Source organism: Fukomys damarensis, unplaced genomic scaffold (genome assembly GCF_012274545.1).
Source record: "Fukomys damarensis isolate Sample0158 unplaced genomic scaffold, DMR_v1.0_HiC HiC_scaffold_24, whole genome shotgun sequence".
NCBI lineage: Eukaryota > Metazoa > Chordata > Mammalia > Rodentia > Bathyergidae > Fukomys > Fukomys damarensis.
In genome coordinates this window covers 66,062,640-66,083,209 of record NW_022900936.1, presented here as the reverse complement: position 1 = coordinate 66,083,209, position 20,570 = coordinate 66,062,640, and the positions used below count along the sequence as shown (strand labels likewise).

At 36.9% G+C, this 20,570-nt stretch overlaps 1 protein-coding gene across 1 annotated transcript in view; it reads left to right on the top strand.

Moving 5' to 3' along the window:
* The window catches only part of Ccdc58 (coiled-coil domain containing 58), a 31,928-nt gene extending 19,996 nt beyond the window's left edge, over positions 1–11,932 (top strand). Inside the window, exons 3-5 of the mRNA XM_010617927.3 lie at positions 424–570; positions 7,727–7,786; positions 11,683–11,932. Coding sequence (XP_010616229.1) covers positions 424–570; positions 7,727–7,786; positions 11,683–11,733 — 258 coding nt within the window. The 3' untranslated portion in view covers positions 11,734–11,932. The remainder of the gene's footprint in view (positions 1–423; positions 571–7,726; positions 7,787–11,682) is intronic.
* Positions 11,933–20,570: the final 8,638 nt, after the last annotated feature.

The window sequence follows — 20,570 nt, the reverse complement described above, 5'->3', positions numbered from 1 at the left end:
AAAAAAAAAAAAAAAAAAAAAGAAAGGTTAAAAAAAAAGAAGAAAAATGACAGTAAGTGGCCCAGAGGGTGGATCTACATAGAGTGGACAAGTTGATGGAGCAGTAGGGAGTGACAAGAACAGAGGTGAACGAGACTGAAATAGAAAGCCCAGCAAGGTGCTGCAGGAAAGAGGAACAGGAAGTACTGGAGACATAATGAGGAACAGACAGCTCAGGCCTCCTACCTTCATCCTCCATGGTGCTCCTTTCCATCTGTTTCTAGGAGATTTTTCTGATTCAACACAATCTTCCATAAATTCAGTTTTTAAAAATTGTTTAGAAGTATTAAATTTCTGAAGTCTTAAAATAAGGATTTTTTAAAAACAATGAAATGTCATAAATTGATATGATTTCCCCCTCCTTTCATTCCTTTGTTCTTTCAGTTGATGGCAGCTCATGCCAGTAGGGACAGAGTCATAAAAAATTGTATAGCCCAGACCTCAGCACTAGTAAAAAACCTCCGAGAAGAGAGAGAAAAGAATTTGGATGATTTAACATTATTAAAGCAACTTAGAAAAGAACAGACAAAGGTAAGTCAAACAGAATTTACATTTCTCAGGCAAAGTTTTTTCAAATTTAACCTTCAAAATAATTTTTTTTAGCCCAGCAACTCAGGAGGCTGAGGCAGGATAATCACAAGTTCAAAGCCAGCCTAGGTAATTTACCAAGTCCCTGTCTCAAAATTTTAATAAAGTCCTAGGAATGTAGCTCTGTGGTAGAGCACTTGCCTAGCATGTGTGATGTCCTGAGTTTTGTCCCCAGTACTGCAAAAATAAGTACAAAAATAAACAAAGGTAGTTTTATAAACTCTTTTTTTGGTACTGGAAATCAAACTTAGGACCTTGTGCTTGCCAGGCAGGTGCTATATCCATAGCCCCAAAGGTAGTTTTAATATTTATGATTTAGGGTAAGATATGGTCATTACTTAAAAAAAAAATGACCAGGAGATTAGTGCTTCAATTTTATTTTATTACATGTAGATATTAGGTGGAAAGTCAATGGCTTTTTGTTGTTGTTGGTACTGGGGATGAAACTCGACCTTGTGATTTTGAGGCAGGCGGCAGCACCACTGAGCTAAATCTCCAGCATTGATGGCATTTTATGAACAGATACATTATAGCAACTTTAAGCAAAATAGGCATGTGATCAAATTTTATTTCCATTATTTATTTGTTCCCCACTATTAAAGATAAAAGGATCAGTACAAACCACCACTACATGAGAAACTGAGGAAATCGCATCTGTATCTATTTTTTGAGACTTAACTTGAGAAGAATCTATCTTTTCCCTCTCTCCCTCCCTCCCTTCTTACTGGGGTTTGAACCTAGGGCCTTACATATGCTAAATAAATGCTCTAGGGGACCCGAGTTCAATCCCTAGTACCAAAATAAATGAATGAGTGAATGAATGAATACATGCTCTACCACTGAGCTTCACCTCCAGAACTTTTTAAAAAATTAATGTACATCTCTAATACATGATAGTTAAGGACTGTTACATGGAGATAACATTTTTCCCCCAGTGCTGGGACTGAACCCAAGGCGTTTGCTTTTTTGAGACCAGATCACACTGTGTAGTTCGGGCTGGCCTCAAACTCACAGCAGTTCTACTTCAGCCTCCTGAGTGCTGGGATTAGAGGTGTACACTACTACACTCAGCAGATAGAGCATATTTTGATCATATAAGTACGTGAAAAAATGTTCATCATCTTCAGCCATTAGGGAAATACAAATCAGAAACTTTGAGATTCCTTCTTACCCTAGTCAGAACGGCTGTTATCAAACACACACACACCAAATGCTGGCAAGGAGGTGGGGAAAAAACCTTTCTGCATTTTTGGTGGGAATGTAAACTAGTACAGTCACTATAGAAATCAGTATAGAGATTCCTCAGAAAACTAAAATTATGTTGAGACATACTCTTGCTGAATTGCTCAGGCTGGCCTAGAACTTAGAATCCTTCTACTTCTGCCTCCTGGGAAGTAACTGGGATCATTGGCATATGCTTCTGTGCCCTGCTGAAGTATTTCTGAATGTGGTTATGCATTGAAAATAGTTATTTCTTATGTCTTCCTATAGAAATCTACTGAAATATAATCCAGATCATTTAATTTCAGGATATTACCTTCTTCAGCCATTAAAATACAGTACTATTTAAATGTAATTAGATATATTAGTACCTTATTATATATAATTTATTTCCCTTATGTATAGATCTTAGCCTCTAATGCTATCTTTTATCTACTTTATTCAACATCCCTGAAGTAAGAAGGCTTATTTTCTTGTTACGTATAAATGTAGATTGATATATGGACCTCAGAGTACAGTTAGTCCAGGAGAACTGTTCTTTATTGCCTTTTGTGTGTGACGTGTCAATAAAAGAGTTATGGTACATAGCAGTCACCAGGACCCCACCCACCAGACACCGGGGGTATCAAAACCCACAGATATTCAAATTCCTTATATAACATGGCATAGTTTTTTTTTGTTTTTTTTTTAATTAAAGAACAGTGAGTCTCTTTTTTATTTATTTATTTTTTTTGTACCAGGGATTGAACTCAGGACCTTGAGCTTGTGAGGCAGGCAGTGGAACCACTGAGCTAAATCCCCAGCCAACATGTTTTGCTTGTCCTCCCTTATACCTTAAATCACCTATAGATTTTAATGCCTAATACAGTGTAAATGCCATTGAAGTCATTATTATACTGTATTGTTGAGGAAATAATAAGAAAGTCTATATATTTGCAGTAGTTTTTTCTCCCAAAATGTTTTGATCTCCAGTTGTTTGAATTCGTGGATGTGAAACCCAGACATAGAGGCCAACTGTAATTTATTACTTGTTTTTTTTTTTTTTTTTTTTTTTTGAGAGGACTCTTAGATATAACTTTTGTGTAATATCAAGCTTGAAGAAAATTTTCAAGAACAGTGTAAGGAACTCCCGTGTACCCTTTACCTGTATTCCCTTATTGCTTACATTTTGTCCCAACTGCTTTGTAGTTCCTTCCCTCCACATTCCCCTGCTTTATTTCCTCTCCCCCTCTCCACACACACACACACACACACGTACACATAAACGTATTCTTTTCCTGAACAATTCTGAAAGCATACTGAACATATTGTATCCCTTTGCCCTTAAATACACTTGTTATTTCCTAAGAACAGGGGCTTTTTCTTACATGGCCACCATTCAGTTATGAAAAACCATGTCTGTATTTGAAGATGGCACAACAGTGGGTGACTTAGGGATCTTTATATGTTAATTGACAGCATTCAGTGTGGAATGGAAGCACACTTTTCGTGCCGAGCCATTGTGAAATTTGCCCTTTGCTTAGTGAAGCCCTGATCCTGTGTCTGCCTACAGATGAGTAGGCCAGGCTGCTGTCTTCTCAGTCATCCCCCCAGTTCATTATGTCTCTCTAGACACAGGCTTCAGCTACTGGTTTTACTGCCCTCTTTGTTCATGACTGTTGCTTTAGGCCTATATTCCATAGTTGCTTATTCATGAAACTGTGGTAGGTTCCTCAGACGGTGAACTTAAACTGTCATTTTCATTTTGCTTACAATGTGCCTGAAGGCCTATGTATTATTCATGTAAAACTGGTCAGTCTAGGCAACTTTGAGTTTTGTATTTCTTGAAGGTGTTAATGAAGGAAACTGCAGGACCAGGCTGTTAAATCAGAAACTTTAAAAAAACAAAACAAAAAAAACCCAAAACAAAGAACACTATTTGCAAATTAAGTCAGAGAGGAGCAAGATTTTGTTAGTGGAGAGCAAAGTTCAAAATCTCAACCACTGAATGTTTGGGAGTGATTGTGGCCCAGTTTGCTCAGCCCTTGGATCTGTCTCTTTGCTTTTAGGGCTGGGAAAGAATCAACAGGATGACACCTACAAGGAGGGATTTAGAAAGCAATCAATGAGTTATTGTGAGGTTTGCTTTCTAGCCTGGTAATAGGACTGGAGGACAACCATGAGTAGTACATAAGTAAATAAGGAAACATTTTTTTTCCAAGTTTGCTATGAAGATAATAGAATTAGAAAGCCCTTAGAAATGTTCCGTCTCAGTATCTTCATTTTCTCCTTGAAGAAACTGAGACTCAGAAAGATGAACTGACATCCCAGAGTCACAAACTCTTAACTGATAGAGCTGGGACTTTAACCCATCTCTTCCAATTCTGAAATCGATTTCTTTACATGAAATTGTGGCTAATAGTGAAATTCTGATAACTTTAGTCAGTCTGTTTTATTTTTATACAGAGATGCCAGCCTAAAAGCTTCCCTCTTCCTGAATTTATGGTATGGAAAAAGCACCTTTCTTGCTGGAACTCTTTTTTTTTTTTTTGGTACCAGAGAGTGAATTCAGGACATTGCACTTGCAAGGCAAGTGTAGTACCACTGAGCTAAATCCTCAGCCCTCTTGCTGGAACTCTTAACTGCTGTCACCTATTAGTGGCCTTTCAGAGGGAGGTTACCTGTTTCGTATTTGGAGGTGACAGAGGTGACAGTTTGTTGGTGGTGCTGATTCAATTTTATTATACATTGGCTACAGTATTTTCAGTGTTCTAAATAGAAAGATGGATTGTGAAGGTTAGAGGAAATAAATCCCTTGGTGGCTTTGCAACCTGGTAAATTAATTGCTTGAAACTTCAGGTTCCATTCTATAAAATTGGGTAGATATATAACTTTGTAGTTATTTTGGTGAAGATTAAATTATATATGTAAGAATAGCATATTAGCTGGTACAAAGCCACTTCTTTCCTTTTTGAATCTGAGAGACTCTGTGTTTGTTGCATTAATTCTCTTTATCAGATCACCAACTGCCTTAGTTTTCTTGTTACTGAGATAAAATACCCACCACCCAAAGTTAAAGGAGGAAGGGTTTATTTTTGTTTGTTTGTTTTTTGAGACAGGGTCTCACTATGTAGTTGAGACTGACCTGGAACTCACTATGTAGCCCTGGCTGGTTTTGAACTCACAACATCCTTCTGCCCCAGCCTCCCAAGCTCTGAAATTACAGGCGTGTACCACCATGCCCAGCTAGGAAAGGTTTATTTTGACTCACAATTGAGGTTTCCTCCATAATCAGCTGCCTCCAAGACAGGGTGGCACAGCAGAGGGACATCACAGAGGAGAAACTGTCGAGGGTGGGCAGAAGGCAGCAAAGTAGCAAAGAAACAGCAGCAGCAATCTGCCTCTCCTTTTTATTCCTTCTAGTCTACCCATCCTTTGGGTGGTACACCCCAGACCCAGGGGTGGGTCTTCCCATTATCCACACCCAGAATTATCCCAAACCAATCCGTGATTTAATTTAGTAATCACATACTCTTAATCCCAGCATCACACACCCCAGATCCCAGCCACCTCTGAAAGCCCCAATTTATGTAGTATCACACTACATAAAGCTTTGGAGGGACATCTAAATATAAGCCATACCACCAACCAATGATTTCTGTCTTTAGTCACTACTTAAGGGGCAGGAGGGCAGAAGACTCACTCTCTTCTGTGTCAGTGCTTTCTTTTTGGACATTTCTACTGACTAAAGATTTTCTTATATGTTGCAAAAACTTGTTTCCCTGTAATATGTAAATACTTCTTCTTAATCTTCCCTTTGGAGTTATACAGTCTAAGCCCTTTAGGATTTTACAGTCTAATTCCTCTGGAGTTTTACTTTACTATCTAAGCCCTTTTTACACTAAAACCCTTTAAATAGTTGCGAGCAATTATTAAGACTGCCTTAGTGGCATTTCCTCACAGTGTGTTCTTCCACTTTTCTTTCCCTTTTTTGAAATTGTTTCTTTGGTAGCCAATTCAGGCTTTGATAGAGTAGTCACACAAAAGCTTTAAAATGATTCGAAGTCTGTATGGTTTTTTAACATCTGAAACTGAGGTTGTTTAGAGGCTTCTTCAGCCTTGTTACTGTGACAAAGCACAGGACCAGTTGTCAGAAACAGTCCTTTCCTTCATATGTATTGTGTTTTGATGCTAGTTCTGAGTCTAGGAAGTTTACAGGAGCCCAGTTTCCCTTCTTATTAGTATTTCATGCAGAATTCTCAAGCCTTATGCCTAAGCTATATTTCTAATTGTTCTCTATCTCTGATCTGAGCATCAGACTCATGGTTGCTAGGTCTTGTCTAGCTTTGACATTATCTTCCTGAATCTGTCCTGGGTTCTTGGTTTTGGTTTGGGAAATCATCCTGGTTTTAGACTCTTGGCATTCTCAACTTGGAGTTCATGCTTTTTTCTTCCTAATTTTTCTGAATATTTTCGTAACCTCTTCCTAGAACTAACTAGCTTCTTTTTCAAGTCCCTCTCATCAGATGTGAGTAGGAATTGTGTGGATCCTGCTCTCTAGGCCTGCAATGAATTGGCAGCATTTCTAGGGTGGTAGTTAGGAAAGTTAGACTTACCATTTTAGTTTGAGACCTCTGGCTGTGTGGTCAGAGTGTGGGAAATCATACCTTTCTAGATTAATTAGGACTTAGGCATCCCTTTTCATCCTTCTTTATTTGTCTTTCAGATTCTTTTTTCTTAAAATTCCCTATCCAAGTCAGCCTCTGTTCCATCTTTGCTGATCTGTAGTTATGTAATAATTTATAGAATTAGAATTATTGGGTCAGGGACATGTGGATGTACATTCTTGATAAGTCTAAGTGGTCTTCCACAGAAACTGCAACAACTCATACTCCTGCTAAAAATGTGAATCTGGGAGGCTGAGGCAGGAGGATTGAAAGTTCAAGCCCAGTCTGGGCAACTGAGCAAGTCCCTGTCTCAAAATTAAAAAAGGACTGAGAGTTCAGTGTGAAAACGCTGGGTTCAATCTTCAGTACTACTATCAGTAAATCAGTCAATCAATTGTATATCTTTTTTCACACAATCACTGTTACTAGGTTTTATCAGAATTTTGTGTGTGTTTTTCCCCATTTCATATTATGACTTAATTTCATTCCCTTTCTCCCTACCTCCCTTCCTCTTTACCTCTTTCCTCTGACAAGAACTCATTAAGTTGTCCAGGCTGGGCTCAAGTTTGTGATCTTCCTGCCTCAGCCTTCCAGAGTGCAAGGATTATAAGCATGCTGTGCCACTACATCCAATTTGTGTTTCTTTATACTTGAGTAAGATTGGATTAAAAAAACAAAAAAGCCAGGTGGGATGGCATAAAACCTATTATCCCAGTGCCCTAGGATGGTGAGACAGGAGGACCACAAGTTCTGGTTGGAGCCTAGTCTAGGGCAGTTTAGCAAGACCCTATCTCAAAAAATAAAAAGGATTGGGACTGTAGCTCAGTATAAAAGCCCTGGGTTCAATTTGTTAGTACCACCACACATGCACACACATGTGCATGCACACATGGTTAGGCCTAGAGATTTAGCTCAGTGGCCAGTATGTGAAAGTACCTGGATTTCTTCCCAACCACCATAAAAATAAATGTTTATTGACCATCTTTGTATCTTCTCTTACCTGCTTTGGATATTGAGATTTTTTTTCTAAGAGTTTTCAAGTTGATTATGATCAAGAAAGTTTGAGAACCACCATAGTATATGATTTAACATTTGATTAGATCTAGAGAGATCTATCTATAATGTTAACAGTCAAAGATATAAGAGCTGCAGCTGGTTTTGCTGGGAAGACAATAGAGTTTTGTTTTAGTTCTTTACATTCATAACTTTGATTGTTTTTTCCTTTTTTGCAGTTGAAATGGATGCAGTCAGAACTGAATGTTGAAGAAGTAGTAAATGACAGGAGCTGGAAGGTAAAATGAAATAATACTGTTCCTGGAGAGAAGTAGGAGGGCAACTGAACCAGCCCAGGGCCACTAAGGGAAGGGGAAGAAGGAGTACAGGAAGGCTCTGAGGACGACAGAGATCATTGCTGACAAGCAGCTGAGGGCTCCCACTTGTTTGGGTGGTGGTGGTGGAGTGCTGTACACTCTATCTAGATCCATTGTATCAAAGTTAGCTTTACAGACGTACAGTAGAATTCTGTGACAGGCCATGGTAATAGAATCAAAGACAATCTACATGTAAAAATTTTTGACTTTCATTGGTACATGTTTGTACTATTGGAGTTTTAACTCTAGTTAGCTGAGAATCTTAAAAGAGGTTATTTGTTAAAATTAGCATTTTGTGCAGAGTTAACTTTCCATGAGTTTTCATATCACTAGCTATACTGTTAGTTTCCTCTAACATATCTGATCATGAAACTTTATGTAGCTTTGCTTGCATCTAGTAATAGAGCTGCACAGAGATTTCTATGCCCTTACTACCACCTGTGTAGCTCTGATTAGGACTTTACGTAAGGTAAAAATCACAACATTTTCACTTTAATTTAGTTTGGTTTTCTGAAAAGGTATATTAATTTTCTTCCTCAAAAACTTCTTAAATTCTTCAAATGTAAAAGATTTCTGAAAGGCAAAACCTGTCCAATCTGAAGAGTTAAAATTGTATTTTTTTTCCTTTGAAATTAACTAATGGAATTGTATTAAACTCCAGAGGTTAACTGAACCCAAAACTAGAATTCAGAACTAAAGCTGCTAGCATTGTTTTACTGTTGTGCCAATTCATACTCCTAGAGTCTCACTAAATGTAATTACTCAGAGAACATCAAATGTAGAGGAAATGCGGGGTAAGTAGTGTTTCAGTGAAAAAAAAAGGAACATGTGCTTGACCTGACTTCTCTCTCCTTGCTGTGTCTCTTGGGTTTCAGAATTTGACTGCTGGGCATCAGGTTTTACTTTTTCCTGTGTTGTTAAATAATCAGTCATGAACAAAAAAACAAAACACTAGAATAGTATGCTGAATGAATAAATTGTGTCGAATACAATTTGCTTTACCATATTTCCTTATTTTATCCTCTTTTAAAATTTCCTATACTTGCCCTTTCTACCAACATGGTAAGGTGTGTTTGCTTGAAAGGTTTTTGACATTTGTCCATTTCTGTTCCCTGGAGAAGTAATACTTTACTCTTAGAATGGGATCGGCAAGGGGCACAGTGAACATTTGGCTTGTAGAACCTAGCACAGAGGATAGTGATACATGTAAAATGTAGTAATAAGAGGGAAGCATGTTTGGATTTGACACCTCAGGTGTTCTTCAGTTTAAAATGATTTAACATCTCAATGAAACTATGGTACATTGAAAATATCCTTAGTTGAAAGTGAATTTAATATAACTGACCTACCCCAGACATTGTAACTTAGCCTAAGGCTACCTTAAATGTTCTCAGAACACTTACATTAGACTATAGTTGGACACTGCATATTGCTAGCCCAGGAAAAGATAAAAATATTGAGTATGGCTTTTTCTGCATGAATATTGCTTTCACACCATCACAAAGTTGAAAAATCCTAAGTCAAACCATTGTAAGTCAGGGACCTTTTATAATTTTAAAGAAGGTGGGTTCTGTACCCTACACAGGAAGAGCTGTCTTGTTTTAAAAAGAGGAAGGGCCGGGGTTTAGCTCAGTGGTTCCAGCACCTGCTTTGCAAGCACAAGGACCCGAGTTTGATCCCAGGTACAAAAAAAAAAAAAGAGGAAAATGTAAGATGAGTTATAGAATGAAAAGACCAGAAAGTGTTACGTAATTTTCACATCTTTTAACTGTGAGACACACATGCCAAAAAGGGTATAATATGTAGAATTTAAAGAATATTAATAAAAGAAGCATTTATGTATCTACATAAGAACTTGAACAATACCAGTCAGTGCCATAGAAGCTCCCTCATGTAGATTTTTCTAATGTGACAGTCAGCAACCTTCAAAATGAATAATTTTTTGAATCTTAAAAATGACTAGTTTCTGGGGCCGGGGATTTAGCTTAGTGTTCCGCTGCCTGCCTCGCAAGCACGAGGACTCGAGTTTGATCCCTAATACCAAAAAAAAAAAAAACAACAAAAAATGATTTGTTTCTTAGCATCAGTGGTGTGTGGGATAAATTCTTGCAAATTCTTTTAGATTTTTTTAAAAAATTGGACACAAAAATTTTAGACATGTTTCAAATTATTTTCTTAAAAGAAGCTATATAGTAAAAATTCTGCCACTCACCTCTCTCCTTTAAACATCTTCCTTCTGCAAATATAATTTCTTTCATATATTTGCACCTTTTATAATGTTTTATATATATATATGTATGTATGTATATGTATATATGTATATGTATATGTATATCCCCTGCCTTTGCTATACAAACAAGTGTATTGACAGCACTTTGCTTTTTGCTCTTAATGTGGATTGGAAATCCTTTCCAATCAGAATATACTTTTTTTTCTCATTAAATTCAGAATATAACTTTTTAAAAGCATTTTATTTCATTGAATAACTGTACCAAAATATGTATATATATATATGTATGTATTTGCAGTTCTAAGGATGGATCCCAGGGATACTGTAGCAGTGAGCTGCATCCCTGCTTTTTTTTTTTTGGTACTGGGGATCAAACTTGGGTCCTTGCACTTGCAAAGCAGGTGATGGAACCACTGAGCTAAATCCCCAGCCTGCATCCTTGCTTTTTTTTTCTTTTTTCTTTTATTGAGTTTATTGGTACATTTTAGGTATACAGTACAGTTACATTATTATTGGGATCTTGTACCTTTACATGACAGGTCTTGGTTCTCACTTTTTCCCCTTATCCCTGCCCTCCCTTCACTCCTCCCCTCCCCATGTACAAACAGTTTATTTCCATTTTTTCATTTCTCATATATTTTTCTTTTCCCTTATCCTCTTGCCCCTACCCTTCCCACTTTCCCTACACCTTTAGCCCTTTTCTTCCTATTTCACATTGTTAATTATCTCATTAGGATCTTGTGTACTATTATAGTTTTTCACACCAGAGAAACTGTTTGGTATTTACACGTGTGACTTGCTTTTTAAAGACAAGATCTAACTAAGTTGTTCAGGATGGTCTTGAACTTGTGATCCTCCTGCTTCATTCTCCCAAGTAACTAGGATTACAGATGTGTACCAGTGCACCTGTGTATACCCCAATTTTTACTAAATATAAATGTATATTGACAAATATTTAGTTATAGAACATGCTTTTACCAGTTATAATATGCTATTTATTCTGACTTTTAGGAAGCAAGGTAAACAGAGCAAAAAATATATAAAATCATACAGTTTAGCAAAAGACTGGCTCAGCCAGCAAGTATACATACTTATGAAAAGGATCCGGCACACATTTAGAAAAATAAAATAAATATCTTAGCAAAATCTGTTTTTTAAAAAAGAAAAGCTTTATCTTAAAACTTAAGTTCAAAATATGTCCAGAAAATATGAAACTGAAATATTTGCTAATTTCTGAATTACTGGCTCTTCATGACTTTTATTTGCATAATTTAAATCTTAAACAAACATTACAATTGTCTTATGAATGGGGATCAAGACCTTTTTTTTTTTTTGTACCGGGGATTGAACTTGGGACCTTGCACTTATGAGGCAGGCAGTGGCACCATTGAGCTAAATCCCTGGCCCAAGACCTTTTGTACAGTTAGCACCTTGTAAGTCAGTTTGACCTGGTGAAGAAGCAACTGCTTCCTAAATCTATTGATCCAGAACAAAAATAATACTTCCTAATATGTCAAAGTGAGTTTAGATTCAGGCCTCATCTATTTAAGATTACTCAATGATTTTTGTTTCTATTTAAACATCTTAGGTGTTTAATGAACGCTGCCGAATTCACTTCAAGCCTCCAAAGAATGAATAAAAAGAGATACTGTGTTAAAGGACCAGGTCATCTCATCAGAGCTAAGCATGACAGACATCAACAGGGTGGGCTTCCCAAGGATGATATCTGAGCCAACAGTCCAAGACCTCTTGTTGATTTCAGCCCCACTTAGCTAGGATCTCATGTCTAAGTAATTCTGATAATTATGAAATAATCAAACTGCTATTTTATACTGATTCTGTAAAAAAACATTTTATAACTATTAAAATAATTTTCTGACTCAGCGTACATTTTTATTTGATGGTTGTCCAAAATGAGACCATAACTTCAAATAAGAGTTTGCACATAATTTTAATATCTGATTGTATTTTGGGGGGAGGGGTACCAGGGATCTGACTGTATTTTTAGTATACTATCTTTATTTTTACGAGTTTACTGGTATGGATGTGGACCTTTTTGGTTACAGATGAGTTTATCCTATTTATCATTATGGGTTAATATGAAAAGGCAGTGTTACAAGGTGGGCACTCTTAGGACCTTAATTTCTCTTGTTTTCAAACGTAAAAATTAATTTTGGGTGGAAATTTTTCCTTGGACAGTTTTCCCATGGGCATTGAAAGGGAAAGCAAAAGAACAGAATCAGTAAAGGAAGATGCCATGGAGGGCTTGCATAAGTAAATGAGTTAGTAAAAAATCCTGCTGTAATTGCAGAATTTGATCTTTGAAGAAAATAGCTTTCTGTTATGGAATGATTATATTTTTTATTGCTGTTTAATAAATTACCACAGGCTTTACTGTTTGTTATCTCAGCTCTGCAGGTCAGAAACCTGTAAAGACTTCATAAGAGTGGATTCTTAGAAAATTAAGAGGAGTGATTATGAAGTATTTTTTAAAACTCACAATGGTATGAGAATAGAAATCAGTAACAGGAATTTCAGGAAGTTCACAAATATAGTGATACCTTGGTTGATGAACATAATTCTTTCCATTATTCTGGTCACAAACCAAATTGGACAGGACCAAATCAAATTTCCCCATAAGGTCAGCATTGAGCCTAACTAATTTGGTTTTCATTCAGTTTGGTCATGATTCAGTTCTTGTGCAATTGGTTTGCAACCAGAATCATGGAAAGAATTAAGTTTCTGAATGGAGGTAACTTTACATAACAACTGTGCTGTATGCTCTTGAACAACCAGTCAATCACTGAAGAAGTTAAAAGAGAAATTAGAACATATCTTCAAACAAAAATGGAAAAGCTACCAAAACTGTGGGATAAAGCAAGAGCGTTTCTTAAAGTGTATAGTTATACCCCCATTTCAGAAAAAGATGACCAGTATACAATATGACTCAAGAAGAAAAGCTAAGCTCAGTGTTAGCAGGAAAGAAAAGAGCAATAAAAAATAAGCAGAAATCTGTGAAATAGAGACTAGAAAAACACCATAAGTCATCAACAAAAATTGAGTTGGGTTATGAAGAGCAAACAGCTACTATGTTGCCCTAAAAAGTAAGACCTAAGTGAGAAATAAATTCTGGTCATTGTCATAGTGATGTCCAGTGTCAGGAGGAAGATTATATCTCAATGTTCAGTGGCTACCTTGTAGTCACAGATAAGGGAAAGTGATTGGGGATGATTATTTTCCTTGTAGGTCTTACTTTCAGGGAAACATGGTAGATTAACCAAGAAAAAAGAAAAGAGTGAAATAAGTAAATTTACAAATGAAAATGCTACTGATACAACAGAAATACAAAATTATAAAAAGCATGGATTATATGCAAAAAATAAAAATGATAACCTAGAACAGGGATTCCCCAACCACCAGGCTACAACCTATTAGGAACTGGACCACAAAGTAGGAGGGGAGCAGTAAACAAGTGGGGAAAACTTCATCTGTGTTTATAGACACTCCTCATCACTCACATTACCCTCAGTTCTGTCTCCTGTCAGATCAGTGGTGGCATTAAATTCTCATAGGAGCACAAACCCCACTATGAGCTGTACATGTAAGATATAGATTGCATACTCCTTATGAAAATCTAATGCCTGATGATCTGAAGTGGGGCCGAGGCAGTGATGGGAGGCTGAAGTGGGGCTGAGGCATTGGGGAGCAGCTGCAAATATAGGTTAACAGCAGACAGGTCTCCCTACACAGACCATAATAAATCAGTTCATTGCAGGCTCATATCTAAACCCTATCAGTGAGAGGCAAAATTGACAGACTGCATCTGGTGGCAGGCTTTATAGTGGTAAGTGTGTAGGTGCACTTCAATTACACAGCATATCTGGTAGGAGGCTAAGTCAGAATCCAGCACTTTAGCCCACACATGATCTGCCCATTATTTTACTTACTGATTCTATCTACACTTCTTCCCTGTACTACACACTTGTCTCAGCCACAGTTTTGGTAAGTCCACCAGCTAATGATAGCCAAAGTGAGTAAAGTACAAATGTCACTGAGAGCTTTACCCTCCAATTATTTAAATACAGGATGACCAAAGATTGCATATATTTGATTAATTTATATAAGAATATAACTATGAAAAGGACAATTTTACTAAATTTATTCAATACAAGAATTGACTGGTTGAAATGACACTTGCCTGAGAAATGCTTAGAATATGTAAAAAAACATGCTGCCCAAGTGGAACTCAGGGTAACCTGTCAAGTGGCTAAAAAGCAGGAAAGACCCATTGCTGAGACAGCAGGATTCTAAGACTGACAACAAAAGAGAAGTTTCATTTAAAAGAAAATACCAAGAATCCTATTTAAATTATGGCTTCATTGCAATAGTTGATTAAAAATTTCCAGACCTGCTTTGTATAATGTGAGTGACTAATATCCAACAAACCCATGAAACCTTCCAAATGGCATTGCTACATGGAGACCAAGCACCCTGCATTAAAAGACAAGGCTTTGGAATTAAAAAAAAAAATGAACCAGCAGTTATTGAAGGCCACAACTTAATCAAATGTGTGCACTGACCCCCTACTAACCATGCTGCTAAAGCTAAGAAGCCTTTTATGATTGGTGAAGAGCTGCTAAGGACATCAGTTACAATCTGTTAGGAAACCAGTTGTAAACTTTTATGAACTTTTAGTTCAAAAGGTTGGCACATGTCCCTCCATTGATTAGTACCATAACTAAATGAATGATGAAACAGCAGAAGATATTGAGGCACAGCAGGGGAATTAATGAGTCACCATAGTAAACAGTCAAGATTGATGAGTCTATAAAAATGTTGACAAGGCAACAATACTTGTTTCTGTGCAATATACTTTTCAGGAGGATATGTTATATGCACTTTTGTTGCCAATCAGCACCACAATTGCACAACTAAGTCTTTGAAAGATCACGTATCAGGAACATTAAATTGATCATTTTGTGTCACAATAACTGCCATGACTAGTCAGCTTTCTGGTTTCAACATTCAGGTCAAGCAGTCACTTCTGAATGTGAGTCTATGCACTATGTCATAGAAAAATGCTGAATAGCTGAAACATCACTTGAACTTAACAGTTGAAGGATGTGATTAAACCACATTAAAGTACAAGCCATTAACTCATCTGTTTGCACAGCTCTGTGAGGAATGGATACAGAGCACACACATCTTATACACAGAAGTGAGATGGTTTTCTAAAGGTAGATCATGGCTAGAGTTTTTGAGTTACAAGAGCCATTTGAGATTTCTTTTTAGTTACAGTTAGCACCAGCAGTAAATTTCAGTAATAGGATGATCACAAAACTTGCTTACTTGTACAATGTATTCAGCCTACTCATTGAACTCAACCTGTGGCTTCAGGGGAGAATGATGACTATGTTCAAGCTGGCAGATAAAGTGGCTGCATTCAAACTTACTTTATATGGGCAACAAATGAATACTGGTATTTTTGACAGGTTTAAAACATTAGCAGACTTTAAAAAAGATGGAGCCAGAGCCTTCTTTATCCTAGCTGTTACATGATTACCTGCCTTAATTTTCAAGAGTTTGAGTAGTACCTCTTAATCCAAAAGCCCCCTGTTATGGCTTGTGTCTATAAGTCCCCCCAAAGCCTCATGCATCCATGGTAGGGGAAGTTCAGAAGGGGCTGAATCTACAGTGTGTGGTGCTGGGATCAAGGGTGTGTGACTTCTAAATCAGTCCACTGATTGGTTTGGCATAGTTCTGGCTAGGACTAGGTGTCAGTGGTACATTTGATCTAAGACAGATAACCTGCATAAAATAATAAGGAACAGAAAAAAGGACTAATGTGCTCTTACCTGCCTGCTTACTATGGACTATTTATCCTCAGTGATGCCCCTCTGCCATGACACCCTGCCTTGGAGCCAGCTGATTATGGACTGAAACGTCCACAAATTCTAAGCCTTTCCTCCTTTAACATTAGGTATTGGGTATTTTGTCTCAGCAATGAGAAAAGTAATTAAGACAGCCCCCAAATGGGGAAGAAATGTAACCAATACTCATCTGTGAATAAGCCAGGTGAATCAACTTTGACCATACTAGAAAAGGACCAACTGCTTGAGATAGCAAATGATGGTAACCTTAGAGTATGTTATAAACAACTTTAACTCTCCATATGTTCTAGATTAAAGTCAAAGAGGAAACAAACAAACAAAATTATGTCCTGAGATTTCCACAAAAGCACCGAAAAGCCTGGCCCCATTTCAAACATCCTATCTCTGTGAAGCAGGGTTTTCTGTAGTAATAACCAAAATGAGATCATGTGGATATAAGCAACGTACTTCCGGTGTCATTGTCTCCCACTGCCTCCAGATGGGACTGGCTAGTTGCAGGAAAACAGGATCAGGGTTCTCACTGATTCTGCTATGGTGAGTTTAATAATTGTTTCATTATATAATGTAATAATAATAGAACTAGAGTGAACAATAAATGTAATGCATTCAAATATCTTGCAACCACACCCAGTCCCACCATCTCCCCACTCCACCACTCCTCCCATGGAGAAACTGTCTTCTACAAAACTGGTCAAAACCAAAAAGGGGGCTTTTGATCTAGAAGAAAAGGATACAGTCCTACACAAAAGAGCTTACAGTGACTGAAGCATGGAGAAATAGAAAATCAGAATAGACTACTAGTAGAAGACTGAGGAGCTTGAAGCACTGCCAAAAAGTCTCCCATGAAAGAAAGGTCAAGGACCTGGCTGCATCATTGGTGAATCATGCCAAACAATTGAAGACCTAATCTCATTCACCACAAACTTTTCAAAAAAAAAAAAAAAAAAAAAAGAAGGAGAAGAAGCAGAGGCAATACTTCCAGATGTTTGTTTTTTTTTTTCTTTTTAAAATTTAGGCAATACTTGCTGATACCAAAGACAAGGATATTATGAAAAAATAAAAAAGGAAATAAAGTAAAAAGAACTACTGACCAAAGTCATCAATGAACACTAATACAAAATTCTTAATAAAACACAAACAAACTAAATTCAACAGCATGTTAAAAAGATCACCCAGGGCTGGAGGCACCACTGGCATAATTCCTCCTGGTTGCCCCTACCCTTTGGCGTTTTCTGTAGGGTTTTTATCATGAATGGGTGTTGAATTTTGTCAACTGCTTTTTCTGCATCTATTGAGATGATCATATGGTTTTAGTCCTAGACTCTGTTAATAGAGTGTATTACATTTATTGATTTATGTATGTTGAACCATACTGGCATCCCTGGGATAAATCCAACTTGGTCAAGGTTTATGATCTTCTTGATGATCTTCTGTATTCTGTTTGCCAGTATCTTATTGAGAGTTTTTGCATCTGTGTTCAGGAGGGAGACTGGCCTGTAGTTTTATTTAGTGGTTGGGCCTTTCCCTGGTTTGGGGATCAAAGTAATACTTGCTTCCAGGAATGAATTTGGAAATATTGCTTCCCTTTCAATTTCAGTGAAGAGTTTAAAGAGAAGTGGTGAATGTTTGTAGAATTTAGCAGTAAAGCCACCAGAACCTGGGTTTTTCTTTGCTGGTAATGTTTTAATTACATTTTCAAATTCATTGAATATAATTGGGGTGTTTAGACTTTTTATATCTTCTTCATTCAACTTTGGAAGTTCATTTGAATCTAGGTCCATTTCTTCTGTATTTTCCGTTTTGATAGAGTACAGGTTTTTGAAGTAGGTATTGATGATCCTCTGGATTTCTGCTGGATCTGTTGTGACTTCACCTTTTTCATTCCTAATTGTATTAATTTGAGCCTTTTCTTTCCTTGTTTTGATAAGGTTGGCTAAGGGTTTATCGATTTTATTTGTTTATTATTTTGAAAAACCAACTCTTTGATTCATTGAATTTTTGTATTTTTCTCTTAGTCTCCATTGCATTAATTTTTGCTCTGATCTTCATAATTTCCTCCCTTGTACAAGCTTTCAGTTTGTCTTGCTCTTCTTTTTCTAGAAGCTTAAGGTTAAGCATTAGGTTATTTGAGCTCACTGTGTTTTCCTAGTATGGACATTCACTGCTGTGACTTTCCCTCATAGAATTGCTTTCATTGTGTCCCATAGATTCCTGTATGTTGTATTGACATTATCATTTAATTGTAGAAACTAATTTCTTCTTTAATTTCCTCTGTGGCCCAATGGTTGTTCAGCAGGGTGTTATTTAATTTCCATGTGTTTGTAAAATTCTTGCAGTTTCTTAGGATATTGATCTCCAATTTAATTGTACTGTGGTCTGATAATATACAGGGTATAACTTCAATTCCTTTGCATTTACTTAAGCATGTTCTATGAGCTAGCATGTGGTCTGTTTTGGAGAATGACCTGTGTGCAACTAAAAAGAATGTATATTCTGATTTTGTGGGGTGGAACACCCTGTAGAGAACTCCTAAGTCTGTTTGTTCAAATATTTGGTTCATTTCTGTTATTTTGTTGCTGATTTTTTGTCTAGATGATCTGTCTATTTGTGTCAGTGGCGTATTAAGGTCCCCCACTATACTTCTGTTAGTGCTTATTTCATTTTTCATATCCACCAGTATTTGTCTTGTATAGGTGGGAGCATTAATATTTGGTGCATATACATTTCTGATTGTTCCCTTTACAAGAACGTAGTGGCCTTCTTTGTCTCTCTTAATTAGTTTTGGTTTGAAATCTACTCTGTCTGCAAATAAGATAGCTACCCCCACTTTTTTCCAGTCTCCTACTGCATGGAGAACTGTTTTCCATCCTTTTACTCTCTCAGTCTATGAATTTCTTTGTGGATTAAGTGGGTTTCTTTTTTACAGCATATTATTGGATTTTTGCTTCTTAATCCATTCTGCCAGCCTATTTCTTTTGATTGGTGAATTGAGACCATTAACATTGATGGTTATAACTGTTATGTATTGACTTTTCATTGTGTGTTATTTTCCTGTTTTTGGTTCTTTTATTTTTCCCTCTGTCCCTTTAATTTATTGCCTTGCCTGGTATATTTGCTCTTTTGGCCCTTATGGAGTTGTGGCCTTCATTTTCTTTTTCCAGGAGATTGTTTAGAAGTGTTTGGAGTGCCAGTTTGGTGTTTGTGAAATTTCTCAGAAGTTCTTTGTCATGGAAATATCTTATTCCCCATTTATTGTTTTCCCAAATATTTTGAAAGATAGTTTTGCAGGATACATCAATCTAGGTTGGAGGTTGTTTTCTTTTAGGACTTGAAATACCTCACTCCAGGCTCTCTTTGACTTGAGGGTTTATGTTGAAAAGTGTGCTGTGATTCTGTTGAGCTTTCCTTTGCATGCGATTTATTTCTTTTCTCTAACTGCTTGTAGTAGTTTGTTCTTCTATTGGGTTTCTGGGATCTTGATTATTATATGTCTAAGGTGTGGATTTTTTTTGATCATGGCTAGAAGGAGTCCTATATGCCTCATTTATCTGTATGTCAAATTTTTTTTCTTTCTTTCTTTTTTTTTTGAGACAGGGTCTCACTATGTAGTTGAGACTGACCTGGAACTCACTGTGTAGCCCACGCTGGTCTCGAAATCACAGTGATCCTCCTGTCTCAGCCTCCTGAGTGCTGAGATTAAAAGCGTGTGCCACCACACCCAGCTGTATGTCAAATTCTTTCCCTCTGTTTGGGAACTTTTCTGTCATTAATTATGTGAACAGTTTTTTAAAATGTCATTTATACTTTCTCCTGCTACTTCATGGATTCCTATCAGTCTTATATTATTCTTCTTTTCATCATCTAAGAGTTGTTGGATTGATTTCTCATGATCCCTTACTGTTTTTAAGAGATCTCTCTTTTCATGGTCACTGACCACAATCCTATCTTCTATATCTGAGATTCTACCTTCACATTTGTTCATTGTGCTGTGAATGCTTTCTATGGAGTTTTTAATCTCCTGTATAGCTGTTTGAATCTGTTTTATGGATTCCATTTCTTTCCTATGCTGGGCATTCATGGTTTCCATCATCTCCTGAGCTCATCTATTTTTTTTTAAATCTCTTTCTGTTCTAGAGTCTCTAATCATGTCTTCTCACCATTTCTATTTTTTTTTCTTTCTTTCTTTTTTCTGGTACTGGGGATTCAACTCAGGCCCTTGCACTTGTGAGGCAGACGGCAGAACCACTGAGCCAAATCCCTGACTCTTCTCACCATTTTTATAGTTATCTGGGAAATTATTTCTGTTTTGAAATTTTCTAGAGCCTCATTTATCTGTTTTTTTTTCTTCCTGTGCTATCAATTCAGGGTGTCCAGATGGTTGACTGTCAGACTTTTCCATCTCATTTCCTCCAGAGTTTACCTTTGGTGTGGTAGAAATCTGTGTTTGTACCTTGTTTAAATATACTCATTTCTATTTTTGTTGTTGGTTATGTCTTTGGTTTAATTCCTGGGTTAATACTTCAATCTTCCAGATATAGCTGGTCTTTAGATTTTGAGTCTCTAATGATTCTGAGGCAATCTCATT